At 38.4% G+C, this 22,981-nt stretch overlaps 1 protein-coding gene across 4 annotated transcripts in view; it reads left to right on the top strand.

Annotated features, from left to right (window-relative positions):
- INPP5A (inositol polyphosphate-5-phosphatase A) overlaps positions 1-22,981 on the top strand; it is a 424,043-nt gene that overhangs the window by 298,244 nt on the left and 102,818 nt on the right. For all 4 annotated transcript variants that reach the window (XM_075935229.1, XM_075935228.1, XM_075935230.1 and 1 more), the window contains one exon: positions 12,495-12,579. In XM_075935229.1, coding sequence (XP_075791344.1) covers positions 12,495-12,579 — 85 coding nt within the window. The remainder of the gene's footprint in view (positions 1-12,494; positions 12,580-22,981) is intronic.

Genomic DNA, 22,981 nt, shown 5'->3' with positions numbered 1-22,981 from the left:
TCCTTTCATCTTGCTGTTTTCTGCTTAACCTTTTGAGATGTTTTGATATTATTAATAGGTTTTAGCTATTATATCAAAAAGATTAGGGCACAGAGATATGATAAAGTTCAGCTTTGTAATGATAGTATTATAACATTTTAGACATGCCACTGAAAGCACGTAGATTAGGTCTGTTGAGGTACACTTAAACTGTCACCAGTTAACTTTTCTTAAAAATTAATGATTATTTCTGGAATCTAGAAGACTTTTTTGTGGATTCCTATAGAAAATTTTTCAAGAGGTCGCCAATGTAAGTATCAGGCTGATAAAAAAAAATGAAGATGGGATAAATGGGAATAGGGGCCTAAAGGCCACATATCTAATGTTGTGTTCGCCAAACCTCTAATTGTCTCTGGTGGTTCAGCCTTCAGTGTCCTAGCCAGGCTGTGATTAGTGTAACAGAAATTTCACAGCAGTTGTTCCTTTGCTTTCCACCAGAAGTCACTATAGGAATTGTTATAGGAGTCACTGAAATGTAAAGATAAATAGAAGTGAAAAAATATATAATTTAATGTTCCAGTACTGTTTTCTCCTTAATCTGACTGAGAACCTGTGTCAGATTATTTAATACTTATCAGTGGTTCTCTCTCCTATTCAGTAACCTTTCTGTGACCTTCACTCTCTAACACTACTCTCTGACTCCCCTTTCTAGTTGCTTTGAACCGTGGGGCTTCAGTGTCTTGCATTGCACATAACAAGTATGCAAACTTCCCTATTGTTTCAGCCTCTCCAGTGCTTTCTGAACACTTCAGTGATCAGATTAAATGTGAAAAGGTTTTACCCCAGCATGCACAGACATATTTCAGCATATTTTAGTAAATTCAAACTGAAATAGATCTCTTCTGGTTTAAAGATCTACTTAGATTAACAGTAAACAGGATGAATATTTCAACCTAAAAATAGAATACAATAGTTACTCAGGTTATACTGTGATATACCTCCCCTGTGATGCTTAAGATGGTTTTAAGTTCCCTTTTATTATGAAAATATGCTACACAAATATACTTACATCATACTTATAACTTATACTTATAACTTGTATACTTATAACTTGTATACTTATAAACAACTTTATTTATGTATGTTAAGCTGCATTTTATATCAGATGTCTTACTACAATCCTCTAATTTCACATGCAAGATGTGCCTTTTAAAATGCTAAAATTATCACTATAACTATATTTTGAATTATTTTTATAAGTCTGTAATTATCACTACCTCTGAATTACCACTATGTTAGCAGTTCTGTAGCTTGCTTAATATGTAGACCAAATATTTTTTTGCTGATTTCAATAGTACTATAAGGTACCTTATTGATGCAAGAGCTGTTTTGTAACTATTTTTCAAAACATATAATATTGCAAATGTTTTATACTGCCAGTTCCTTTAAATGTATAATACACACAAAACATAGCAATTAGAGTGAGATTGCTCACTCCGTCAAAAAACAGGTTAAATGTTAATGGGTATCACTATTTCTGTATTTGTTATGATTGAAAATATGCTCATGGAATAAAATGTTTCACCCTTGGATTATTGTTTCCCAAGAAATGTGACAATACCCTTTCATCTCTTCCCCATCCCCAATTCAGCAACTTTAGTAAAGTTATGGGGGGAGAAAGGGAAGGGAGGTTGTTTTGTTTTGTTAATGTTTTAAAAAAAAACAAGACAAAACAAAAACCTCTTTTCAGTAGTGTCAGGCTAGGATAAATTGGCCAGGAGAAGCATGTTTATAGACTGTGTGAGGAACTTTGTCTTTGTGTGGGAATGTTGGTGACACTGTTATGGTTTGCCTGAATGAACTGCGATGACGCGGCTAATAAGGTATCCTGCTGAGTGCCACGGCAGGACTTTCTCAGACCTCCCACTTAATTCTATTCAGCTCCAGCTCAGTGTAGCTAATTTTTCCCATTCCCTCAATTCTTTAGGCCCTCTTACAAACAGAAAAGTCAACTTTCACACCGAAGGCAAGATAAGTGCTTTAGGAAATAATCATGTAAACAGAATGTTACCTTCTGACCTGCTGCTGATACCTTGACTTGGGACAAAACCCGTCAGGCTATTGCATTAGACATGGCTATTAAAGGAATAATGCAGCTGATCCTCCTTACAAAGTACCCTGAGAAATGGTTTAGCCAAATCACTCTGCCTCTTGTCACACTGAATTATGTTCAACTGCTTCCCCCGCCACCAAATTACTGATATTTAGCTGTTTTTCCTCCTATCCTTTTCAAAGACAGTACATTAAGGATAAGTGTGAGAGTAAGTAAAAGTCAATAATGTCTTATTATTTTCTGGCCTAATCTGAATTAATTGAAACCACATGTACAGTGGGACTGATAACTTTATAAATGAGAGAACATTTTATAAAAGTACTGTTGAGCTTCACTAGAATAATGCAAAAATAAAATCACAAAAGGATTTTAATCACTTTTGGTAATTCTGAATTGCTGATTTTAAAAACAAACATGTTTAATAAATTCCACATTGTAATACTCCACGTTACCTTTGATTTATACAAAGAGAGACACTGAAATTTTTCACTTGAGAGATTTGGGTGCCCAATTTCCATTTACTTTTATTCCAATTCCTAATTTCCTAGGCAGTTCTGGCAATTTCAGCATTTCTGCCTTTACTTGATTAATGATGGTAGCTCAAATTTAGGATTTGGCTGTGTAAATGAGTGCGCATGTGAGTAACTTTACTTGCCTGTGCAAGTGCTTACAATCTCAAACCTTGAAGGTATGTTGATTGCATAGTTGACTCAGGCTTCTGCTCATTTTGATCCCTAACCTGACTGCTCGCTCATGCACGCACACACACACCAGCTTGAGTTTGCTAATGCCCTCAGACCATACTAGTGCACTTGTCCAGAGCTGTTGGCTAAAGCCTGAATGCCAACCTACCCATTTTGCAGTGATGGTGTAGATTAAACCATTTGAGTTCTGATGGTCCTCCAGTGGCTTCCCACAATTTTCTTCCTGTGTTCAACAGATAGAAAAGTTCTCCCAAAATTCACTGGGAAAAATCATAGAAGGGCTCAGCTTACCACAGTAGGTATCTTATGACTTTAGTTACTAATAAAATCATTACTGAGTCCAATACTAATAGTGGATTAAAAGAAGAACAGGTAATTGTATGCCCATTGAAATTTTTTTTTTAAAAAAAAATGGGAGTAATCGGATATTAAATATATGCAGATTACCCAACTCATTCAGTAAATTAAGAACAAAATTAATTTACAGTTGTGTTCTCTATGAGCTTGAATGTACTATGACCCCTCTTTATAACACTGAGTAAAGTTGACATTCTTAGAAATATTATTCTGGTATCTACAATGAACAGAAGCATAATATGAACCTATTATATGATGTAGTAAATACAAAATGTTTTGCCCATGAGAACTGCGTTGTGGAACAAGAGCAATTGATTTATGTTCAAATTATTATGGCAGTGAAAGTGTTTTTCCACCCAATTCAGAGGAAAATCTATTTTGTAGAGGGTCTGGCTGTAGTCTTTTTTGGAAAGCCTTCTGTTGTCTCTTTATTCAAGGTTTACCACAAACACAACTTAGAACTTGATTGATTTTAGTTTGCTCTTTTATGTAAAACTGGGTGAGAGGGGGTAATTTTGTAATTCTCTACAGATGTCACATATTTGTTCACTAGTCTGCTGTCCCAGATCCTGTCATAAACCATTAAAAAAACTGTACAAAAAGACCTAAAACCTGCAAGCATATTAGGTTTTCTAAAATAATTGGATACAGACAACACATAAAAGCTATATGAAATAGCACTAGATCCTCCCACTAAGAAACATTAAATTAATGCTAGTGATATGGGTTGGCTGCTTTCTTTTTACATGATTCAGATTTATCACTCCATTGGATGATTCATTGCAACCTTTTAAAGGATTATTTGATTCATGGCATGTTCAAAGGAAATTGTGATAATGGCAAATACTGAAGCACAATAAAACAACTTCTAAAGCTCTTCTAACTTGTTTGAAAAAAACTAAATATCTGCTCCTCCTTTCTTGCTGCGAGGAGGAGGTGGTGTTGTCACATTTCTCCATATATTTGTCTCTTGATGAATTGCATAGATTTGTAAGAGTAATTGGCAGGACCAAGAGGAATGGAACATTTTTCACAGACTGTTCATTCTCACCTAAATACTCGCTCCACCCCCCACGAGTTCTCACCAAACAATATTGAATGCTGCATTATCATGTGTTCTGATCCCTCCAGTATGTGCTGCTTCTTTCATTGACCAATGGAAGAACAAACAATTTCCTTCGCTATCTCTGCCTCTGCTAACTTGGACCTGATCTTAATCAAGAGGAGGAGCTTTTACACTTACAGTTCCACTGATTTTAATCAGGATAACTGACAGGAAAATAAAAGAATTGGCCCTTGGGATAGCAAGACTACTGAAGTATCTCTAGTATTCAGTTTTCCTAGAAGCCAGGGCATTGCTTCATATCTATATATTTTAGTTAACCAATTTGAATCCTATTAAAAGTAGGTATGTGGCTATTAATCATTAAAAATGGCTGTAATACCTACAGATTCACAGATTCTAGCATCTGTGGAATTTATAAGTAGAGTAAGCTTGCAGGGAATTTTTAATTGCCCTGGCCGGTACCAGCGTGTAAAGGAATGGCCACAAAGCTCAGGCTGTGTATACACGAGGGTTTAAAGTGAAGCTTTCTGATACACATCATGAAACTCTCTGTATCTGAGTACACACAAAATGTCTGATCCATTTTCAGTTTGTACTGTATGAACACGCAGCAGCACTTGTCTGTGAAGTAAAAGTGTAGCATTCTCCTGGGCTATTCCATGATTCATTGCTCTACTGCTGAGTGGTGTGTGTCCTGGGATTGTTTTCATTGTCAACAGTGTGAAGCTAGGTTGCTTCACAATTAAAAAGAAAAATTCCATATTTTCACTGACTCCACCCCATACTTCATTTCTATGTAGGCACTTGTCATTTTTAATTTGTCTGCACAGCTATGATGGCAATCATGAAATACTCATAGGCTATTGTAGCCTTCAGTGCCAGACAAATTTGGCATTGGACTTTCTCACCAACCAGATGATGTGGGAGTAGGATAATATTCCATCGCAGCAAGTCCTCCAGTACCAGGAAGATACTCTGGCATCAGGGTGGGCCAGAAAAACAGGATGCCAACCAGTGGGAAAAAGAGGCCCAGTTCCTGGAACACCTGTATAATATTCAGGCTGCTTCTCAGCCCAAGAAATCAGCATGGACTGCTGGGGGTAGCTTATTCTGCAGTGCTGGAATGACCAACGGGGATGAGAGAACTTCAGCATGGGTAGAGCTGCTTTTTTTGAAGTATGTGCAGAACTAACAACAAAACTGCAGCGGCAGTGTACGAATAATGCAGTCTACCTTCAATGTGGAGAAACTAGTTACCACTGCCATCTGGAAACTGGGCATCCCGGAATGTTTCTGGTGTATAGTCAACCGATTCCTTTTGGGGAGATCAGCTGTTTGGGCCATTCTCATACAGGTCTGTAATGCCATTGACAAATTGCTATGTAGCCAGATCATGAAGCTTGACATCTTTCAGTTGCAGGGAATTCCCAAACTGTATTGGGACTATTGCTGGAACTCAGGTGCCTATCATTTACCCTCTTCCCCCTCCAGACAGAGCACAGAATTTATAAACAGAAAAGGGTCCTTTTCCATGGTGCTCTGAGGACTGATGGACCACAGTGTGCTCTGGGAGGGTCCATGAGAGCAAGATGTTTCAGAACTCAGGACTTCTTTAAATTAATGGACAATAGACTGTTTGCACTGTGAACATTCATGGTATCGTGGTTGGCTTATCCTCTGGTTTTAGGTAATGAAGCCAGGTAATGAAGCCAGGGCACATTAAAGGAGGTAAGAACATTTTAACTGTCATCTGAGTAATTGTAGAATGGTAGCCAAGTGGGAATTTGTCTATATTAAAAACCAAGATGTAGGTGGTCTGATCTAAGGCATCCAGATCAGGAAACAGAAGCAGGAGTGAGAGCCAGAGTCAGTTGCCAAATACCAGAACCAGCAGGTTGAGCCAATGTCAGGACCAGGAATCAAAGCCAGAGTCAGATACCAAATACCAGAGCCACAGCTGAGTCAGAAGTTGGAGCAGAAGGGTCAGAGCCAGGATTGGTAGCCACTGGGCAGGAAGGAGGGGAAAGGGCAGGAACTCATGAGAGGCCAGGATCAGACATAGTGCAAGAGCAAGATGGAATCTTGGAATGAGATCAGGAACAGGGTTGGATCAGCATTGCAAGGAGGCAGGTAAAACCAGGTGTGATGTGGCAGCAACAGGAAACACAGCTGCTTGAAAAGCCCACCCTATTCACTTCCTGGCTTAAGCAGTAGGTATGAGCCTATCCGGGGGCGGTCCCAGGTCTTGAGTCCCATGATATAGTTTCTTGTGAGGCATGACAAGTAGTGAGATGGTGCTTCACTCATTTCCCTCGTAGCAACAAGGGAGCGTCAGCGATAAAAGGCCACCACTCTCCTAGATTCTAGCCTGGCCTCTTCAGATCCTTACAGCTTGAAAGGCAAATGGTGCTGTTTAAGTAATAGATTGGAGGCAGTGGAGGAAAAAAAAACATTGCAATCATTATAACCACAGGCTGTGTTTTATATGGTATTCTTGAAGAAAGCCTTACTGATGGGTGGGAGATCAGACTTGCGGAAACTTGCTCAACGGATTGAACATTCAGCATGTTGTCTGATAGGGAACCAACACACACAGGGGAATGCTGTTGGGGATGCCCGTATTTGTATTTTGATTGTCCCGTGTGACGTGTTTCCATGGGGAGAGGAGTGCTGGGATGCAGAAATTGGATATTTCTGTTATCCTGCTGTTCAAAACCCACAGCTGACCCATGCCAGCCGACTTGGGCTCATGAGCCTAGGCTGCAGGGTTGTTTAAATGCAGTGTAAATTTCTGGGCTCATGCTGGAGCCCAAACTCTGGGACCTCCCTTCTCCCCCGCAGGGTACTAAACCCCAGGCTCCAGCCTGAGCCCAGACATCTACAATGTAACCTGAGCCTCATGAGCCCCCATCAGGGAAACCAACAGAATTGCCAGTCCCCTGGCCAAGTTGGGGAAAGGGGGAGGAGCCTCAGGAAGAAAGGGTGGGGCTAGTGACTAGCCTCCCCCAATCAGCTCTTCAGTGTCACCCAGAGTATGTTGCACAGGGCTCTCACTAGCAATTTAAAGGGCCTGGGTCTCCAGCCATCTCCTTACCACGGTGGCTATGGCCAAGAGCCCTGGACCCTTTTAAATTGCTGGGCCTTGGGGCAGCTGTGCCCGCCCCTTCAGCTGGCATAGGTCACCTTCAGGTATCTAACTGCAGTGTTAGATGTATCAATTGCGAGATTGGGGTACTTTGTGTGGAGTGGTTGCAGTTTAAAATTCTCTGTGTCCGTTTATAAAACCCTATAAGCCATTTCAGCTGTGTTTAAAGGATTTTCTGTGTTTATAGGCAATGATTACTCATACTGGATGTATTGTAAATAGTTTTATTATGAAAGATTAAAAATCAATAATAAAATTTTAATGAAATCATGGAAAATACTATCTTTGGGCTCATCTAGACTACGCTAAAGTGTTAAAAATGGATATGCAAATTCTGCAGAATTTGCATATCTTCTTCCGATCTCACTTTCAAAAGTGGAGCTTTCGAAAGGGAAAGTAGTCAAGATGCGTTTTTTTCGGCAACCCCTCTTTTTGAGGAAAAGCGGCCTTTTGAAAAAGTGGGGGTTGCCGGAAAAAAGTATCTTGACTACTTTCACTTTCGAAAGCTCCACTTTCAAAAGTGAGATCAGAAGAAGATATGCAAATTCCTGGGGAATTTGCATATCCTCTTTCAACACTTTAGCATAGTCTAGATGAGCCCTTTGCGTTTGGAAATACATTTAACTAAACAATTGTTTTAAGTAAGCAACTATACATGAACCTTTAGTTAGAGCAACAGTGCAAACAAAATTCCAAGTACAACCAAAAGAACATTTCAAATACAATATTTTTGGGGAGACAGGTGTGTGCGTGAAGTTAAATGGAAGTATGTGCCTTCTTTCTGACTCTTCTGATCTGGATGGGGTCTGGGCTTGAGTGCTGTTCAAATGTTCTCACTTCTCGGTGCCCAAAGAGAGGACCTGAAAGATGAATGGAAGATACTAAGAGCACTGTCTTGGGGACAGAGGTTAGGAGTTGCTTCTGGTCCCAGCGGCCAGTATTGTCCAGTGGTTGAAGGACATGGCTGGGTTTCACATTTTGGGATTGCAGAGATTGCTAGCCTAACATAACCATGTTTTACATTAGGGCATTCCAGCTCAGGATAGTATCCATGAGTTGCCTCTGCATCTTCATCATTTCCCATGCTCTCTTTCACCATGGTGATGCTATGCTCGGTAACTGCCACAATCTTCTGGGACAGTTGCCTTTCTCTTTCCCTGTGGGTCACAATGTATAGTGTCCACCTTTCAGTCAGCCTGGTATTCATCTGTGATTCTGCAAGAATTCGGGAAGCAATTTGACTTGAGTCTTTCTTTTTATTCCCCTCAGATTCGCCTGCCTTTCATCAGTAAAATGAGACCCTGCCCTTGATGGTCAGGAATTTGCAGCTGATTTGGCTGTGGGGATAGGGGAGGGAATAGTCCTTCATTGTTCATAGCTTGAACAAGCCATTATAGCTTTTTTCTTAGTATGCATATGTTGCTATACCTCCCCGAGACTTCCTTGGGGGGAGGCAGGGGAGTAATGGGAGCCTTGGAGTGTGTTTGTGTCCAGAGGATGCTGAGTGAATTTGGATTTCAGTCTACTGTATCTGGTTTCATGCTGCGTGGGATGAATATTTGGAACTACATCCCAGGTTTGGTTTTGCAGTTTTGTTTGTGGGCTGGAGGTGTTTCTTTGGGGAGCATGAGAGGAAAGCTGCATAGTATTCCTCTCTACAACACCTTTAGACTATACTCACTCTCGATAATGTTTTGCAATAGATCCTCAGAGTTAGGGATACCTTGGAGAATGGAGGTTGGGTAGGAAGGTGGTGGGGGCTCCTAGTTCAACTCTGCCGACAATATTAATATATAATAAATACACTGTAAACATAGGTAATGACATGCTGAAGTTCCGTCCAGGGGACCAGATTCTTCAGCCCTGACCTTGGTTTTTATCTGGCATTCAGCCTCAGCTGATGCAGGACAAAAATTGAGGTCAGTGGTAGCAGGGCTGGACAGGGACAGGCTTTCCAGTTGGCCATTATCAGTTTTAGGATCCCACATGGCATTTCCTTTCAGACATCCTTCTACTCAACCTCCAGTGGGTCTAGCTGATTATCCTTGGTGGAGTACAGAATTCAGGCAAAGGGCTGTGAAAAGGGCTTGGGTTCTTTCAGGAAAAAAATAACTTTTTCGAAAGAACCCATACTCTTCATTTTTTCAGGAGTGCGGGTTCTTTCAGAAAAGGGGTTTTTTTTTTTAAAGAACCCCATCGAGACTGCGCTTTCACTTTAGAAAAACCCTTTTTCGAAAAACTCTGACTCGAATATGCAAATGAAGCGTGGGATATTTAAATCTGTTTTACATTTGCAATTTCGATATGCTTCATTTACATTCCTCTTTCAAAAGAAGAATGTAGTTTAGACGTGCTCTCAAAGGGATACCACCACTTAGAATACTGTACCTCCAAGGTATTCTGAAGATGAAATTAGTTAATGTCTTCACAATCTTTGAACTTATACATTCAACACAAATGCTAATTGTTATTAATATTTATTATTTAAAGAATGGCTCACATCACAACTTTGGATCTAAACACTCTTCAATTTTGAGCAGGGAAGGTGAGAGATAATTAAGTCATTCCATCATAATATAAGAATTTTATATCGTGGTCCTGTTCTCTGTTGTTCTGATTTATTGTAGTACTTCGCACCAGATAAAATAGGCATATAGAACAAAATGAACAAAGGAAAACTGATGTGGCCATTATCACCTGCATGTTTTTCTGTATGTAATGATTTTGCTAAACTGTCTTCAGACCAGGTACAGCCACTATGCCACCTCTTGAAATGACCATAGAATATCTACAATCTATGGTCATATTTATCCTGATGCTATACTAAAATTTTGATTCCCTACATTTATATTTAATTATCAGTTAATAAATAATTTTAAGCATTGACAATCTGCCATTTTGTTCATCACTAACTGATTAGAATTTTTCTTAGTTATCAAAAATATTTAGTTATCCAAAGTTTTAACTGGCATTTTTTTGGCACAATGTGTTTATTTCAAAAAATCGTTTGTGCCTAATACAATTACAGATTTCATCTTCATAATATCAGGTTGTTTTAAGAGGACTTCTTTAGACCTTGATGTCATTCCAGTGATATCTCTCAGGTTTTTTTCATCAGTAAATGGCACTGAGCTAAGCCAAAACTGGGATATGAATCAGAAGAGTTGGCAAAGCAGACGGAGCTTTTCTTGTGTACAAATCGTACATCAGATTTTGCAATGATAGTGTGAGCAAATTGTGGTAATGTAAATGGTTTAACTTTTAAGTTCTCATTTTCCCTTAAAGTGCCATGAGGGGACTAATCAAACTAATGTTATGTATAGGTCAAAACTGACAGGCTTTTCTTAATGGTTGGTTGCAGTTGACAGTGGATAGTATTTATTAATAGTACCTGCAATAATTTGTCAATTGAATGGAGGGTTTTGAGATTTTCTTAGCAGAAAAGAATAGCTCTTTGCTGGAGAATTTGCTTCAAATAATCACTGTCATAGGTTCAGTGTGCATGAATTTTTCAGTGAAATAATACTGTTTATGTAATAGATTGCCATTGAGTAAAAATGTGGAGGGATACTTTAGAAGCAAAGCAGTATCTCATTTAAAGACCCAGGTGTTTTCTTACTTTATAGCTTTGAAATGTCCAAATGGGGGTAATTTATTAAAACTTTTAAAGCCATTTTAAATAAATGTCTCCTATCTCGGCATTATAGCTCCAGAAGGCCACTTACTATAGGTTTCTTTATAATTCTTTAACTATCCATGTGGGCCCTTATCTCCAGCTCAGCTGGGATTTCTGGCATCATTCATGTTTATATATTTATTTACTTAGAGTACGTTGATGTAGTGGCTTTGATTTAGTGTTTCTTTGCTGTCCTGTATGATCCTAATATAGTATAAAAGTATTTTGTGCTTTTTTTGTCTAGTGATTTTCTTCTAATTGTAGTCATAATATTTTGGTCAATGACTTCATGTCTTCACCAGTTGGTAATAGGAGAATTTATTAGATGGTCTCTGTCTCAAAATGAGGTGCTAATTTACTGACTGGTTTACTTGATTTTATTCCACTTTGAAAGATTTGGCCAATGCAAAAGGTCTCTAGAAGCACGTACAGTTTTTGAAAGTATTAAATAATTAACATTGACCTACGTTTTTAAAAATACTAAAAAAAGCAAAAACAAAAAACAAATAGGCATCCTCACTCAGCTCCCAAATATGATCAAAAGCTGAGAGGATGTAGGCTTTATCCTTTACCCTAAGTGTCTGCTGTCTTGGTGATAGCCAATTCCATCGTTCAAGGCCTTCCAGTGAGACCATCCTGCCTGCAACAAGGAATTCTAAAGATTTTTAGATCATGTGTCTCAAATGTGATAATAGTACACAAAAAGAGGAGGTTACTCAGTCATCCATAACTCAGGCTTCATAGAACTTCATAGACCAATATCAGGCCAAATAGTTACAAATAATACTTAGCCCTTCTATAACACATTTCATCCATCGATTTCAAGGTGCTGAATAAACATGGGAAAACATTATGGGCCTGTATGTTACAGATGTGAATCTGAAGCAGAGAGTTTGGGGCAGGTTTTTTTTCAAAGGTGCCCATTAATTCTAGATATCACAATTTTAAGTGTCCTACCTGAGACATTTAGGATCTGATCTTCAGAGATACTAGGCATCTAAAGCTCCCACTGAATTAGTCATTTTCTCTACTGTTTCTTCAGAATGCTTTTCCTGGCCACTGAGCACCTCTTTCCTTGTCTGGACTGGACATCCAGGTTACTTGCATAGCAGGGAAAGCAAATAAACCATACCCATTTGGGTTTGAGGAAAAAGAAACAGAGCTGTATGTCGTCTGCATACTTACAATAGTACAGACCAACCAAGTTGTTAATACATAGTGAAATTTTATTCCAAAAAAATTAATGCTGTTGACTGTTCCAAGAATAATTTTGCTAAAGCGATGTTTAAAACTGAAATGTGACTATGAATATATAAATATAGCATTCATTACAATACTTTTTTAACTTTTTGCAGTTAGAATTCAAAGGATTTTTTGTAAAGTATAATAAAGCCATTTTTTAACATATAAAGCTGAATGTACTAAGGTTAATGTATTTTTTCATGCCTTTTCAGAATTAGAGATCAGCGGTTTGAGAAGGTTTCATATTTTGTCTTTGGAGATTTCAACTTCCGACTGGATTCCAAATCAGTAGTAGAGGTAGGATTCACTCCTTTCTTCAACTCTGGACGTTATCTAGGGGTTTGCATTTCTAAAATTGTTTCCCTTTGAAGAAAAAAATCAGAAGATAACTTAACAAGGCACTCTTAGGCTACATCTCCACTCCTCTGGTATCCCGAAATAGCTATTCTGTGTCTTTTGAACGTGCCAATTATTTCATAATATAACAGGCTACCAGCGTCTTTGTAAACCTCATTCCATGAGGAGTAAGGGATGTTTCAGAATAGCAATTTATTTTGAAATAAGTGCTGTATAGACAGCGCTAAATTTAGAAATAGGCTATTTTGAAATTAACTCAAAATAAGCTGCGCAAGCTCTGGGTGCAGTGTAGATGTACCCTTAATGTTGTCATCAGACTTGCAAAGGATACTTCTAGGGGTTTTCAACATGAACATCTAACAAGTAACTCGTAATTATTATTGAAAGGAATCTGATTACATAATAAAGTAACATCACTGAGATAGCAAAAGGTACTAAAGATTTTCAGACTCCTAAGAATACAATTATTTTATGATAATCAAACCTCTTGGAACAGCAAAGCTGTATTTTTATGCCATTATTATGAGAAACCCAAGTTGTTTTTTTATCCAGAAAGGCAATGAAGGTTTGTTTCAGAGGCTACGGTGCTAGGATTAGATCATTTCTGTGGATCAAGAGGACTCATTTGCTCCCTGCAGAATGTTCATTTGCCAGCAAGTGATTCTCTTAGTTCAGGGAGCTTTAAATTGGACCTCAGATATGATGAATTTACTATAAACACAATGGGCCAGATCATAGGAGTCCAAGGCCCCACATACAGCTGAAACACTGCATTTCTGTTGTGCGGAGAGGCATACTGTGGAACAGACATGCACAGGGACTGCAGATTCCTATGCACTGCAGATCATTTCTCTAGTTGTTTTCTTCACCAGACAGCAGGAATTATGGGTGTCCCTAGAGGGAATTGCAAGGATGATCAGCGGTACTCATATTTTTGACCAAAGTTCAGGGATTGCACTTCAAAGACAGGCAGGTTTCTGATCCCAAACTGCTGCCTAGGTTCTTTATCCAAAGTACTTTGTGCATAAGGCTTTGTGCAGAAGCCAAAATGTTATTTTAAACTTGTGTCTGTTATTACTGCTATATCTCATAAAGACTAACTCCTTTGGGGCTTTATTATTTATGTTAAATACATGTTGTTTTGCATATGCAACTAATGAGGAAAATTATATAAGACTAGAGATATTTTGTAACCTTCTGACCAAATTCCATAAAGCCCACAAACTCGGTGAAAATATTAATAGCTGACATTTATACAGATTCATGTGACATGCACATCTCAACTGGGAAATAAGAACAAAAAGATGTCTAAATACAATGAGAATACAATCAACTTTTTCCCTAAGTTCTTTGTCTCGACATTACTGCTAATGCTCAATGCCAGATATCCCACTAATCAGTGTAACAGCACGTTAATCTCCTGTTGTCCTCTTTAATTCTCGGAGTTACTTTAGTGTCTTTTTGGCATCCCTAGGCAGGTATTCATTTTCTAACCAAAAGGTGGCTGCTTCTTTCTGGTTAAAGCAGCAGGAAGTACTGTGCTTGTGTGCACAAAGGCAAGGTACCTTTGCCTAGGGATGCATTGCATCCCCCATTCCTCATGTGATTAGTTTCTATCCTGCTGAAAAATGGAGGTGCCACATGGCAGCTCAGGATAGTCAGCTGAAGTTTAGATAAACCTTCATCTTTTCATTTGCTATAATAGTTTTTAACCATAGTTAAATGTTTTCATTAAAGTATAATTGAAGTGAAATGCAAGGACTGATTTAAAATATGCAATTTTATATTCTCTGTATTAAGGAGCACATCTTTGTTTCCTTTATCTTTGTTGGTTATAATAGTACTGTCCCAGTAACTTCCATGTTTACTGGGAAGAAGGAAGTTGTAGAATAATCTATTTTGGAATAGTCCATGCTATGTTTTATTTTGCTCTGAGCACACTAATGGAACTGAGAGCACTTCACTATGGCTATGTCTAGACTGCAGGCTTCTTTCGAAAGAGGCTCTTTCGAAAGCATCTTTCGAAAGAGCCTCTTTCAAAAGATCGCGTCTAGGCTGCAGGCGGATCTTTCGAAAGAGAAATCCGCTTTTTCGAAAGAGATCACCCAGCGAGTCTGGATGCTCTCTTTCGAAGACGGCCTCTTTACATTGAAGAACGCCTTCTTTCGAAAGAGGAACTTTCTAAAGAAGGCGTTCTTCCTCGTGAAACGAGGTTTACCGCCATCGAAAGAAAAGCCGCGTTCTTTTTAAATAATTTCGAAAGAACGCAGCTTGAGTCTGGACGCAGGGGAAGTTTTTTTCGGGAAAAGGCTACTTTTCCCGAAAAAACCCCTGAGTCTGGACACGGCCTATGAGAAAACACCTGTCAGTCAATCTTCAGCAGCACTATTTGTAGAACTTTATCCCATGAGATGCGGAGTAGCCTGAGTTTCTACTGTTGTCAGTGTAATCAGTCCAGATTGAGCCCATAATGAATACTTGCTTAATTTGTTGATTTTAGTAACGTTGGAATTAATGGAATGACATTTGGATTCAGTTAGAAATATTGCCAATAACTTTTCCATAAGTATGCATGTATATTATAGGTATGTGTTATATGGTGCATTCTATTCACAAGATATGAAAACTTATCAAAATTCACTTTTAAGGAAGTAATTAGAAAAAAGGCTGAGGTTTTAATGGCTAGACGGATATATGATTCCTATGCCTTGTTTTTTTCCTTTTTAACTAATATGGAATTGGAATTTTTTTCCTTTAAAAATGTATTTCTGTCAGTCTAGAAAAATCCAAGAATAAAGTCTAGCTATTAGAAATGGAAAAGATCTAGCAGACAGTCTAGTCTACCTGTTACCCTTGTATCAGTCATGGGATTATCCTTGTGGAATATTGTGTTCCTATCTGTCCTCCTTTTGAATATTCACAGAGGTGGAACTTCCACAAATAATCTCGTTAGGATATTCAAATACTTTGAAGATGAAAAGTGGTTAATAAAATGTTAATAACCACTTCAAAGTATTTTACAAACATTAATTTATGTTTGCTACCTATGTGCCCCTACGGTTTAAACATAAATCAAACTTTTTTATATATTCTTTTGTGGAAGAGCTCTTTTAGAAAAATTGCAATTGTTTATGTTTATTACTTTTTTAGACAACTAGTCTACCACATTGTCCTGTGCTGTATGATCATATAAGGAAAGACACCTTAGAAACAGTGCATATGCACAAAGAACCATAGATAAAGCTGCTTTGAACATTTTAGCTCTGAATTTCTTTACATATGTGCAATTCTCATCACAACCTTAACATGGTAGAAACAAAAGACAGGACTATGCAGCACTTTGAAGACTAACAAGAAGGTTTATTAGGTGATGAGCTTTCGTGGGCCAGACCCACTTCCTCAGATATGAGGATTATGTTTAAACCGTAGGGGCACATAGGTAGCAAACATATCTGAGGAAGTGGGTCTGGCCCACGAAAGCTCATCACCTAATAAACCATCTTGTTAGTCTTCAAAGTGCTGCATAGTCCTGTCTTTTGTTTCAGCTAGACCAGACTAACATGGCTGCATCTCTATCACTATTTAACATGGTAGACACTTTCTTAACACAGAGTAGTTGTTAATGAACTGATAATAGGTATACAGGATTCTGATGCAGAAAGGTTTTGTGATATTGTGCAGTTTCTTAGAGGATAGACCAGAGTACGGGGTATGAATTGAAAGAATTTAGTTCTGAGTAACTTGCAATTAAAATTATTCCAAGATAGAACCTTAATTACTTGAGCTTTTGTAGTGTTTTGTAGTGTTTTGTGGTGTTTATCATGCAGAAAGATCCCGTTACTTTACAAACTGACTTCTAAACATAGCAGCCCTTTCCTACAAATGCCCCTAACTCTAACTGAAGTCAAAGGCAAGTGAAATGAGTTGGCCTTGTTCCCTACCAATGATTTGGTATGTGAAGGGAACAGAAACTGAGTAATTGGGATTATGCAATGTTAGTTCAGTCAGATTTCACAAAATATTACAGATGGCAGGTTGAATTTGTGATTTGATATCAAAAGAGAGCAGGCTGATAGACCTGATAGATAGCAAGCCTAGATCATGCTAATTATCTTACCCATTACAAGGATAGCTTCCCCAATTATCACCTCTAATATCATTATCTCATAGACATTAACCTCCCCCTCCCCATGCTCCCTCTGTTCTAAAATCTGATTTGTCTATTTTATATGTGTTCACTTTTTTTGATTGTATCCCTTTGGTATATATGGTCATGCCAATTTTCTTCCACAATTTGATCTGAGGAAGTGGGTCTGGCCCACGAAAGCTCATCACCTACTAAACCATCTTGTTAGTTTTTAAAGTGCTGCATAATCCTATATTTTAAACTCAGCAAAGGGCTTGTGGTTTGTGGTACCAGGCCCCTCCGCTACTGCATTGCCTGGCAGCCATCTACGATTGCTGCAGCTACGTGACATAGATCCCTTTCAATAGCCACAGCAGCCTTAGTCAGGAGTAGGGGTTACCAGGGCAATATAAAGCCATGAGTCAGCGACCAGGGAGCTTGCGAACAGGAGCAGCAAACAGGTAGTTTTGAGAGGGAGTTTAGAGGGGAAGGTTAGAGGGTGCTAGTGAAACCTGGTAGAATGAGGAAAATCTGTGGGACACAGTGATACCGAGATATAAAATATATCGGAAGGATAGAGCAGGCCATGTGGGTGGCGGAGTGGCACTGTATGTGAAAGATAATGTAGAATCAAATGAAATAAAAATATTAAATGAATCAACATGTTCAATAGAATCGGTATGGATAGTAATTCCATGCTCCAATAATAATAATTTAGCAGTAGGGATATATTATCGACCACCTGACCAGGACAGCAATACTGACATTGAAATGCTGAGGGAGATTAGAGAGGCTACCAAAATAAAGAACTCTATAATAATGGGAGATTTTAATTATCCCCATATTGACTAGATTCATGTCACCTCAGGAAGAGAAGCAGAGATAAAATTTCTCAATGGCTTAAATGACTGCTTCTTGGAGCAGCTGGTACAGGAACCCACAAGGGGAGAGGCAATTCTCGATTTAGTCCTGAGTGGAGCACAGGATCAGGTTCAGGAGATAACCATTACAGTTACAGCTTGGGAATAGTGACCATAATATAATAACATTTAACATTCCTGTGGTGGGAAGAACACCTCAACAGTCTAGCACTCTGGCATTTAATTTCAAAAAGGGGAATTACACAAAAATGAGGAGGTTAGTTAAACAGAAATTAAAAGGCACAGTGACTAGAGCCAAATCCCTGCAAGCTGAATGGAAACTTTTTAAAGACACCATAATAGAGGCCCAACTTAAATGTATACCCCAAATTAAAAAAGATAGTAAGAGACCTAAAAAAGAGTCACCATGGCTTAACCACCGTGTAAAAGAAGCAGTGAGGGACAAAAAGGCATCTTTCAAGAAGTGGAAGTCCTATCCTAGTGAGATAAATAGAAAGGAACATAAACACTGTCAAATCAAGTGTAAAAAATGTAATAAGAAAAACAAAAAAAGATTTTTAGGAACAGCTAATCAAAAACTCAAAAAGAAATAGCAAAATGTTTTTAAAATACATTAGAAGCAGGAAGCCTGCTAAAAAACCAGTGGGTCCCCTAGACGATCGAGATATAAAAGGAGTAATCAAGGATGATAAAGCCATGTGGGTGCCTGCTAGTCAACACAGTAGCAGCAAGGCCAGGAGCCACATGCTCCTTAACTTGCTGTTATTTAAAGGGCTTGCAGCTCCTGGCTCCACCGCTACTGCGTTGCCTGGCAGTTGCCCAGGGTTGCTGCAGCTATTTAAAGGGCTTGCGGCTCTGGCCCTGCTATAGTAGTGCTGCAACTGGGAGCTGGAAGCCATATAAATAGGATCCTGTTGCCTGAGCTACCACCTAGAAATTTGGTGGTTTGAGCAGCAGGATATATAAATAGAAAGTGGCCAGATGCAGTTTGCGGGCCAGATCCAGCCCCCAGGCTGCATATTGCCTAGCCCTGTGTTATCGTCATATATGTTAGTAAATTTATCTCTGCATTTCCTACTGACCTTTTCCTGCATCTTGTGAGACAGTAACTGCCAAGCTCTTAATTACTGTAAGATGCTACACAAGCAACATATGCCATTTGTTGAGCTATAGATAATCAAACAGAAGTGTCGTGCTGTATGTATTTCTAAAGTCTCTCAACAACACCATTGAAAGAGGGGATAGAAGAGCAATTTCAGATATGAACTACATATACCTAAGTTTAGTGTGCTAAATCAGATGCCAGAACATTGCCCTTATTAATTTATAATTAATATACAATAAATCATTAGTATATAATCTATTAAACATTTTATGGAAACCTTAATCTAAAGCCTTATTGATTTCTTTGTCTGAAAATTCTGTTTTACTGTTGTTTGAAGTAAACCAAGTGGGATCAATAAATCAAGCCTAAGCTTCTGGTGAAATCTGAGAGCCCCATGTACATGAACCAGTATGTCATCCAAAGGGATAAACTTGCAAAAAGAAATAGGATCTCAGTATCCTAACAATTAGTCACACTTTACAAAAGATGTGAATTATAGTATGAGTATAATCTATAGCTTAACATCATGATGCACAGCAAAAATTTTTTTTAGTAAAACAGCTATTGCTTAGGCATGTTATCTATTAAATATTTCAAAGGGTCTTTTTCCGCATTGAGAGAGGCTAACTGCAGGATTGCAGTTGTGAAACCTAGCTTTGTTTGACCAACGTGGGACAAAAACATAGAGAGCATAAAGACTCTTATTTTCTAAAGCACATACATGCATGACATTTGTGCGTTAAGTTCTACCTCTCAGATTGTAGCCAATCCTGTGTACCCACACAGGGAGTTGAAGATATAAGATGCCCTAGTACTGGGTACCCAACATTAATTGTAGAGAGTGGGAGGGTGCTGTCTTTGTGGAAGTGCTTCAGGGCTTTCTGCCTCTACAACCTCCAGGGAGGGACATGAATGTGCCAGTTACAGGCAACAACATGCAGCCCCTTGCACAATGCACTTGGCCAACCTCTGATGTGACCAAAAGTATACGGGAACCCCTTTATTAGCAAAAATGTATGTTTTAAAAACTGGCATTTGAAGAACTAAGTCAAGTGAGCTGGCTCAATATGAATCTAAAATGGAAGACTTTCATGATTATGAAGGAAATAAACAGGCGAGGCTTGTGCACAACCTCTACAATTTGGATTATACTGAGTTACAAATCTTCTCAAACAAGTATTTAAAATGTAAACATTACAGACCATAAGTTATGCTGGCATTATGTTGCTGTGGCAATAAACCTCAAAAGTTTGTCTTTTAGCTAAAGCCCAGTTAAATCACCAGTTTCCCTAACTACATTAACCCAGTAAAAAATAAACATCACTTCATTGCTTCGTTACCTTGCACACCTAATCAATTGCTAGATCCACTAGACGACTGCTAATTGGTATCTACTTTGTCACAGTTCAGATAAAGTAGATGTAGATTTTAGCTCATTATTCTTTTAATCGTAGCTGTTCCAGCTGTGTTTGCTCTAAAGGGCATAGTGACTTTCCTTGTTTATGTCAGTTTGGGGATTTAAATAGAATTGTTATTTTAGAAATCCCTCTTGCCATAGAAAGGAAAGTACATCCTCTAATATTATAGGAATGATATGAGAGAGGGAACTAGAGAGCATTATAATTATAATAGATAGCTGACAAATGTCTGCTTTATTTCTATTATTATCATCTGATCCTGAATATGCATTTTTATTTAACCTTTGGTGAATTTGTAGCTGTCATGACAATGACAGATTGATAGCATCAACACAGTGTAAGTTTCTACTCCTGTGTCAGCCAATGCATCACAGACTGACCTGAAATACACAAGACTGTCCATGCCTAGGTGTATCTCCTTATTAGAGACTGCTAGGTGTGCTGAATTTGTAAGGACACTAGGAATTTAAGGAGCCAATCTTGTAAATCGTCATGTTCCAGGCTAGCTTCACTCATGGAACTATTCATATAAGTGAAGATAACCCTTGTTCAGAAGGTTTGTAGGATTTAGCTTTAGGCTATCTTCACTAGTAAAGAGATGTGTGTCTCATAACAAGGTGTATCTTACAACAAAATAGCCACATTTCTACTAGTGATTATGCTGTTTTAGACTGACGCCACCAGACATAATACTTTTGTATAAGTGTATTGTACCTTTACAATGAAAATATCGTACGACTGTTCTGAAATAATACTTTTTAGTGAAATGTTTTGTGAAAGTTTTAAAAATATTCTGCTGACCTGGAACTTGCTTTTATTGCTAGTTGCTGATGAGACTTTTTGCTTCATGAAAGTGTTCCCAACAGAGAAGCAGAAAAGTAGAATGTGAATCGATTTATAAAAGATGTACAAGAGTTACCCCCACATGTAATGAATATGTAATATTTAGTCCCTGAGAGCAAGCAGCTTACCACGTTCTTCTTGCTGTGACTTTTGTAGACCAGATAGGGTTTTACATTGTCAGATCAGATGTCATTTTAATAATCTATATACGCTTCTGTATATATGTTGTTAATTAAAACAACTAACGAGTATCTTATGTTTTCCATCACGTTTAAAGATACTTACTACAGTAAATTTGGGAGTAGAATTGGTTCCATAAATCTTTCTTTGTCTCCCTCCCCCCCCCCCCAATTCACAAGGATATATGGACGTGTTAGGGAAAAGGTCATGACCCCGTCTGTAAATTTGTAAGGCTGCCTACGCACTGGTGTCCAGTGCTAGCTGTCATTTTGTGCTTTTAACATGCCAAAATGGCCTTTCCCCTCTGTTTGTTAGAGCAGATGTTCTTGATTGATTTGCCTGGCATGAGGGAGGGCTTTGGCCCCCCAGGGGTTTGGCTTTTCATCTATAGTCCTTCAAGCGCTAAAGCAGGAAACAGGGAGCTTTCCATAAAGTGGGCAGTGTTCCTCTCTAAGGAATTGCTAATCACACTTTCTGCATGATCCCCCATCATACTGTGTACCCCCCAGTTAACTCCTGGTCCTGCAGATGGAGACAGTGCATTCTTTTGAGTTATCCTTAGGGTGGTGGTTTAAGTAGTGGCTCTAGACACATTGCTGTCATCTCCTTTCTTATTCTTTTAGCATCAAATTATTTCAGGCCACAAGCGAGGCCACTTCCCTTGTCCCTCCCACAGTGCTGGATTAAGGTATAAGCTAACTGAAACTACATTTAGGACCTTGCAAGATGAGGGGCCTCTAAAAGAGAAAAACCTGACTCCATTTCAGAGTTTATTAAAGTAAGTTGATAAATAAAGGAAATATGAAAAAGAAGATTCACTATAAATACAGACAATTTCATTCAAATAGGACCAAAAAACCCACATTTGACTACACAGTTACCCTCAGCCTACCCTTATTCAGGTAATTGCACATTTAAAATTAGTATTTCTACAAGTTAAGTCTGCTATCAGTCTCCTAAGGCATTGCTTTGTTGACCAGCTGCTACTGGTAAAGTTCCAACTGTGTCTCTATAACTTATTTAAATAAGTAATCTCACTGCTGATAAAACTGGGGAAAATGTGAGGTCAGAGAGGGTAGTGTAATCCTGCCAAACTCATAGTAATATGAGACTCCTCCTATGAGTGACATTGTGTGTAGCATCCCTCTTGGCTGGTAATACCCAGAAGGCTGCCATCTCTTATTTATGATCCAGCATGCTCAATTGTATAGTGCCTTTTCTCCTCTTTTTTTCTTCATTTTCTGAAGTGTTAGTTTGTTCTTTCTTCTTGTGATCTGTGCATCATACAGTTGTGTATTTATTGTGCATGCTGCATGCTGCTTCACATGATTGAGTTTGCAGGTGATCATTTTACGGACTTCGGTCAAGTGGATCTTGAGGGGAGATGAATTTGTGTTAGCTTTTCTCTGGAAGCTTGAGGAACCTTCACTGTATTTTTATGGCAAAAGAAAAATCCCAACAATTCATTGTTTCATAGTGAAAATTAAATTGGGATAAACACTTGTAAATATGTATATATAGACTGGATAAGCTTTGTGTTTTTCCTAACAAAATTAAGAATTATTGGTGACGTAACCCTAGCCAGTACAGGAGATTTATTTTGTCTTCTTTAGGATATAAAATTACCCTCTGTCAATGAGACCTTCCAATACCTGATTCTCTAAAACTTTATTTTACTTGCAATAGAAACAAGAACGGTACTGCTTCTTTCCAGTCCCAAGAATCCTTAATACAGTACTGCTATTAATCAAATCTATAAACAAGGTTTTTATGAGCTATAAAGTTCTCT

The sequence above is a fragment of the Pelodiscus sinensis genome, chromosome 8, assembly GCF_049634645.1.
Source record: "Pelodiscus sinensis isolate JC-2024 chromosome 8, ASM4963464v1, whole genome shotgun sequence".
Lineage (NCBI taxonomy): Eukaryota > Metazoa > Chordata > Testudines > Trionychidae > Pelodiscus > Pelodiscus sinensis.
Note: the sequence above shows the minus strand (reverse complement) of the source record. Positions and strands in the feature narration are given on the sequence as shown.